The sequence below is a fragment of the Schistocerca cancellata genome, chromosome 3 (assembly GCF_023864275.1).
Source record: "Schistocerca cancellata isolate TAMUIC-IGC-003103 chromosome 3, iqSchCanc2.1, whole genome shotgun sequence".
Lineage (NCBI taxonomy): Eukaryota > Metazoa > Arthropoda > Insecta > Orthoptera > Acrididae > Schistocerca > Schistocerca cancellata.
Window position 1 is genome coordinate 543195328 of NC_064628.1, and position 7325 is coordinate 543202652.

At 35.3% G+C, this 7325-nt stretch overlaps 1 protein-coding gene across 1 annotated transcript; it reads left to right on the top strand.

Annotated features, from left to right (window-relative positions):
- Positions 1-14: 14 nt before the first annotated feature.
- Positions 15-4136, top strand: LOC126175373 (uncharacterized). The gene has a single exon (XM_049922141.1). It carries the CDS (start codon positions 225-227, stop codon positions 1344-1346), a length of 1122 nt encoding a protein of 373 aa, XP_049778098.1. The 5' UTR covers positions 15-224; the 3' UTR covers positions 1347-4136.
- The last annotated feature ends 3189 nt before the right edge of the window (positions 4137-7325 follow it).

Below are 7325 nucleotides of genomic sequence, written 5' to 3' on the forward strand. Positions count from 1 at the left end.
ATTGGCCAGTTCCCTGGCACGTCCTGTAGCGGGTGTATACATGTGCATTGTGCAAGTTTTCATTGAGTGTGGAAATCCAGCTACGCTGCAGATATTTTTTCGAAAAGTTTGCTATCCTGCTGTCAGCTGGAAGGGAACAGTTGTGTAGTGGATAACGTCGGAGCTTGTATGTTGTGGGTTTCTGTAGTCTAAAATATTATGACAGTTAATTAGGGCCTGTGAAAATGTTACTGTTTCGTATTATTGAAATTTTGTGCTTCGCTGCAGTGCTCTCGGCCGATAATACTCCACTAACAACAAAGAAGCCCAACAGTTTGCAACAGGATGCATCTAAAACAGATGTGCACGATATAACTGGGCTTTTTGAGCCCAATGCAAAATCTGTAAATGGCTCTAAACAAAACTTTGAACATCGTCCGATTGCCTTAGAAGGAGGTTCTTCTGTGATTGCCAACGATACAATAGTTTCAGAATCGAATAGACCGAAGGAATTGGTTCAAAAAACCATTTCAGAACAAACTTTGTTTGACAATGGTACTGGTGTAACTACAAATCATTCTAATAATTTCCATGAAGCTATTCAAACCGAAGGTGGATTACTGGAGATACCTGTAAGTACAGCAGCAGCTGGCGAAACCACCAAACTGGTACCGAGTGAAGCAACTGATTTTATCAAAGATTCTTTCCCGTTAAATGTGGGAGAAGTAAGTGATCATCCATCTGTGGTACCAAGAAAGGGCGTCTCGCCAAAAATTGTGCCGAGAAAAGGAGCAGAGCCGTATGAACCATTTGTTGACCTCGATGACAACACAGAAATGAAATCGGCATGCAACTGTTGTGAAACGCTCAGTTCTGAACAAAACATTGGAAATTATACAGCAGACCCGAGATGTGTTTCATGTTGTAACACAACAGGCAGTAAAAAGTCAAGTACTTCAACCACAGGATTAAAAAATGACACTACAGGGTTCAAAAGTACAGGTAACAGCAGTAACCATGATGATTTCAAAATTGCCAATAATAGCGTTAACTCTACAGATTTCAAAAGCGAAGCAGCGCTAAACGAGTCCAATTCACGTGATGTGTATAGAGCTTACCCTCCTCTGAAGAAAAAGTCCAAGCCACTTGTTACTTCAGATACTGACATTGAAATGAAACAACAAAAAAGTCCACAGTCTTCAAGTTCAGAGAAAAGCGACTTTGTAATACCTGTGGTTTTGTTAATTTTAGCAGTACCTGTAGTAGTCGTCCTAGCAATGCTTTTTTACAGAAAAGGAACAGAATTTTGGGAACGAAGGCATTATAGTAAAATGGACTTTCTTATTGATGGAATGTACAATGAGTAATTCATAACCACTGCTGTTTTGGAAAAAAGAAGGTGACAACGATAACTGGAATGTATTTTACTTCCCGACATTTTACATATTGTATTAATATATATATATGTATATCCTGTGCCGTCCTTAATGACCTTACTGTCACTGTGACTTTAAACCCTACAAAAAAAATAATTGTATGTTGAAACATGTTGTGTACCTGTCAGTTGCAGAATGTTGTAGATAAAGTTCTCACGACTGAACGTTTTAAAAATTCAAACTTTGCAACTAGACTTCTTGTGATGTTAAAGGAAACTGAACTGGTGATGGAACGTTGTAAAAGGCAGGTAAATTATAGCAGTGCTTTGGTAACAAAAAAGCTATTTTCAGTCTTTTATCTCGGAAAATACTGTGGGTTACCTAGCTACATATTATATATGTATTCCTTTTTAAAATCCAGTAAAACAGTAATTTATCTGCTGTAATATAAATTATGGTTAAATCGATTAACTTTCAGTAAGAACCATAATAGAAATTTGTAAAATGTGTTTAAATTTTAGTGTTTCATTTTCAGAATTATCATTAATGGGTGCCATTACATACACTAAAAGAATATGTGTTTGTTTCCTAGATTACAGTAATTAAAAGAAAGAAAAGTCATCTGCATCATCCTACCACAGCTGAAAATTCATTGTTCTGAAGAATAAAATGCAAAATAATAATTTATAGATAAAGCCTTTGACAATTATACAATTAAGACCTATATTATTTGCTGGAAATTAAGCTGATAGTCAAAAGTGTAGCCCAGTGAGAGCAAGACACTGTTTGAAAAAGTTGAAGTTTGTATTTTAGGATTTGACAAATTTTTGATGACAATAATATATACATATAGTGTGTAATCGATGTTGCAAGAAAGGAAGAGAAGATGCAGCAAAAACATTGCTTTGTATCAACACTGCCTATTCTATATTTAACATGTCGACTGCCACGAAGCTGCTGGCAGCCTCAGCACAGTCTTCTGCTGAAGTTGGTGGCAGCCATATGGTATTCAACATGTTAAAGAAGTATTGCAAGAACAAAAGCATCAGTACATGTGAGAAATCACCCTGTACTGTTTTGTTGTAGAGCTCTTCTTTCTTGGTTACTTTCAATCAGTGATAGAGTGCTCAAGGTCTTACCTGTATTGTACAGTTATGTTGTTTTACATTTAGAGCACATTGTTTTACTGTGGGATCTTTTACGACCTCAGCCGATAAAGGGTGTCTCACATGTATCCATTAGTTTTATTACAGCTGTTCTATCCAGACAAAAACAATCAGTCGAGAACTGTTTTACTGAATTTTGCAGTTCACAAATTGTTATACAGAGACCAACTTTTTCAGTTTTATGTGTGTATGTATGCATGCGTGCACTAAAGTTGAAGTAATTTTTTTAAGAAATATGCTGTGCTATGCTGGTGGTTACAGAGAAAATTTAAAATAAATTACAGATACCAACTTCTCAGAATGAGACTAAACATGCAGCCAAATACATGTTCCATGTTTATTGCCATAGTCACCCAAACATAGTAGAACCAACAGAACTACTGTCATTAGGAATCTGAAATGCTTTTGAGCTAATGAAACCACTTGTTCATGAAAGCATGTGTTTTTCAATCGTATATGAGAATGAATATGCTTTTATGATCAGAAAGAAGTTGTTGTATTTATTAAACATATTGACTGCCACATTCATACTGATGAATGTGTCACCGCCAGGCCTCAGCGGCAGGCTTTAGTTCTACTGTGGCTGGTGGCAAGTGCATGGTGTCAGGCAGAAGGACCTTCTGTGGCCTTGTGACAGTCGTCATGTTAAAGTAGACTCTGAAACAAGATCTTTTATTTATTTTGAATCCTCACCAATCAGTAAGAAGGTTGTTAACCCCCTAACTTACTGCTTCCTCTTTAAAATGTTAAAAATGTTTCCAAACTTGTGCTTGTGAATTGTAAGTCATGCAATTGATGTAATATGTAGCAATTGGGCATGAACTTTTTGTTATATCAATTGGGCATATTTCATTTAATATTCAAAACCCTCATGATTATTAAATTTTCAGCTATTGTTTAGCTAAAAAAGGGGGGGATTTTAATGTGCCATCAGTTTTTAAGATTGCCTGACACAAAACGTGGATGAATGTAAGAAAACTCGGAAAAGTTTGTTATGTGAAATGTTTGAATGAGGTGTATAATCTGCTTTAGAAAACACATGTATCATCACATGGTACTCACAGTAACATAAAAACAGGGTAAATCTGCCATAGCGCAAACTATTTGTACCCATATTTTTAAAAAGTATGTTATAAGGTTAGCAGGCAATGCTGTACACTCTGAGATCAAGTGAGTTATTCTGACAGCTTTAACTGTACAGAACATCTATGTATTTTGTTAATAAATGGAAAACATAATGCGCCTTGTACTGGAACAGAGTTGTGTTTGGGTTAATTAGTTTTATAGTGTTTTCTCAAGTATTTAGAGCTTTTAAGATGTTGCTGCATTAATAAGCTGGAGCCAGTCATATACCTATGAGCAAAGTCGAAAACATGTTTTTGTTTCAAAAACTTTTGAACTGTTATTGGATAATCTGCATTTAGCAAAACTTTTTAATAGTTAACCAAGGGTGTCTGTATCTACAGGTATTTCCTATTCTAAGAAATTGGACTATTCAGAAACTGAAATAACTCACTAATGTCTTAATCCTTCTATTCATCACTCAAAAGTCCAACAACAAGGAAAGTGACAATCTGTTTGCTTATATACTAATAAAATTCAAGTCTGTGATTAATTTGCCTGATTTGTTTCCAGTTATTTTCCTTTCCTAATTATGGTCCTTGCATTTAACGTTTCCATACATACCTTGTAAAGAAGTACTTTAATTTTAAGTGTCTGCAATTATGATTGTCAGCCTTTTTGTACAGTTTTTTTTATTATTACATACTGGGACCAACAATTAAAATTGTCTTTACTGTAAACCTTAATCATCATTGGGTGCAAGGTTTAATATTATATATGACTTTTTTATGGTGTGTTAGTAATGCAGTTTGTAATTTAAGTTACTGCCAAGCTTGCTTGCTTGTCAATCATACAGTTTGTGTGAATCCGAGGCCACTGAAATTATGTATCAGTGTAACAACTCTACAAGATGTTAGATACTGAAAAAGTCTCTGCATGAGGGCACAGATAATGAACATATCCTATTGTACAAGTCTTGCTGTTCTCATAGCCCTTGTATGACTATAATGTAGCTCATTCAAGAGCTGTATAAACATGATCCTTAGGTTATATAAAATTTGAATATATTGTGTGATGGGTATCTCAATGTTTGGAGGTTATATAAAATTTGAATAGATTGTTTGATGGGTATATCAGTGTTTTGTTGCTGCAAGGTAGTGGCACTATGTATTAATTCACATTTACAGCTTGCTATGATTCATCATTAGCTTTTAATATTTCTTAAAATTGGGGGGGGGGGGGGGGGGGGTGGGGGGAGATAATGACGAAACGAGTGTGGCATCACGTGATGTGCACTATAACACAGAATTCAGTTGGAGTGGCCTTCAAAAGGCTGGAAATAATGTAGTGTCAGAAATTACACGTTAATGATAAAGACTGCCATATTCAAATGTAATCTGCAATACTTGTATCTAGTTTTGCAAATCAGTAACATCTTGTTTAATACTGTAATAAAGATTGGCAGTTTTAATATTAGATTTGTTAGCTCGCATAAATAATTTCAACATATTTTTGTATTGTATATATGTCAATAATTTTTTATTGTTTTCTAATGTAATGTGATTGTAAATAATGCCTTGAGTAAATTTTGCGAAAAAAATTATAAAACCAAGTTCCAGTTATTCTTTCACATTTAGCTTGGAAGTGAACTTTAAAGTGGTTTACTTTGTATTCAATAGTAATAACAAAATCCCTCCTCCCAGAATGCTACTTATACCACACCAGAACATTCATTAGATTATTATGGCAGGCAGATAACTTATCCTACATCTCTTCCTTATGTTTCTGCGATAATGTTGCAAGAAAAAATAGTTGTCCACTACTTACTTATCAAAGATGGGCACCAAAATTATAAACTACAACTTTCACGATGTGAGACCGCCAGACAATTTATTCCCATGTAATAAACAACATTATAAAAAACCAAGATAGTTGCTGTTGAAACAAGGTGGAATTGCTCTGTATATTGTGAACTGCAACATATTTAGGAATATAGACACATGAAGGGTATTGTAATCTATCCATAAATCAATTTGAAGCTGTATTTAAAAGTAAAGACAAAAAGATTCTCGGTGATTTTAATATATTTTTTCTAAAACCAATATTGGAGATAGTGAAGGAGGAAACTGGTAGAACCAGTGGTGAGGAGGGGCTGATAGTTTAAGCAGTAAATGATACAACAGATGTGTGCAGTGTTGCAAAGTGTTAAATAAGCATAACAGTTACTGAAAATGTGGGCTGTCATTCTCAGTATATGCTATCATGAAATACATGAAACCAGCCATTATAAATAATTTTAGTAATACGAAAATGATCCTCACTCCAACAGAAGAAGTAATGTCCACTATACATTATGATAATAACATGCACAAGACTTATTAATCTCAATTTTTTCCCAACAAAATATTTATTGTTGGTTTTATCAAACATGTTTCACCTGATAGTATTATACATCTATAGCGGAGTACAATGAAATAAAAGAGATAATTGTTTAACTATAAACATTTTGTCGAGACATGTAGTGTTACTTGACAGCTTACACTGAAATATAATCTGTCCACCACATCATCTAAATTTCAAAGGTATTCTAGTCATTATGATAATGTCCCAAGAACAAGAGACTTGCTGGAGCCAGAGACTGCGGTCGTCAGTGTGAGTTGCATGTGTGTGTATGTTTATTGTTGACAAAGACCTCGTTGGCTGAAAGCTAACTTTCCAACAGTTTCTTTGTTGTGCCTTTCTGCAACTCAGCATCTCCGCTACATGGCGAGTCATATCTATACTCTCATAATATTGAAAATCATGTACAGTTTTAGAAGGGAAACCACCACATGGATTAGGCATTAAGCCTGATCTAACAGGCTGACTGCTATCTACTAGTCAGTGTGAGGAGCGCTCTATGATCGTGGGACATGTGAACAGCATTTCGCCAGTCTGTCCAGCCATAGTCCCCCCCTCCCCCCCCCCCCCCCCCCCCCCACACACACACACACAAAACTTTACATCATGGGCATTAATAAAAGATTTCCTGTCAATTCTTTGTTACGAAATTAAGAAAAACACATTCTAAACGGATCACAACCTGTAAGAGGTTTCCTTACAGAATACATCTAAAATGTGGTGACAGGCAGACAGTATAAATTGACAATGTTGAAATTTTGAGATTAAAACTTGGCTAACTATCCTCATAACATTGCTGTAAAAAATTGATAATGTTTGCTCTTAGATTGTTCTGAGCGAAATAACAGTAGGTCTTTTTGTTGGTTTTCAGAATAAATATTGCAGTATGTTCATGTACATAACAGAAGTAATAGTCTTGCAGAAAAAGATCAGTCCAGTAATTCATGTTGCAATAATTATACACCAAAATCTTTTTTTCACATCTGTCAGAGGTCCTCGTTGCAACTGATGAGGATTTTCAGGACTCCAACATTGATTGTTCTACAACTACACATATCACAATAAAGGTGGTCACAGATAATGAAGCAAAAAGTGCAATTCAGGATCAGCTTCTCCACATCATGGACAGACTGCAGTAGCCTGTCGCAGTGTTTCAGTCAAACAACAGTATCTGAATTAGTCAGTCAATACACTACCATAACTTTGAGTTTGCACATAGCTCTGTGAGCAGATGGTACTGACATAACCAATCTCAAGTGTTAAATGGTGCAATAATTTTCTCAGATTCCTTTCCAAGGAAATTCTTAACTTTCCTGGAATGCATTTGAACTATGAAGGGAAA

Bases quoted from the DNA above. Each gene is read 5' to 3' on its own strand.
- LOC126175373 (XM_049922141.1), top strand. From the start codon at position 225: ATGTTACTGTTTCGTATTATTGAAATTTTGTGCTTCGCTGCAGTGCTC.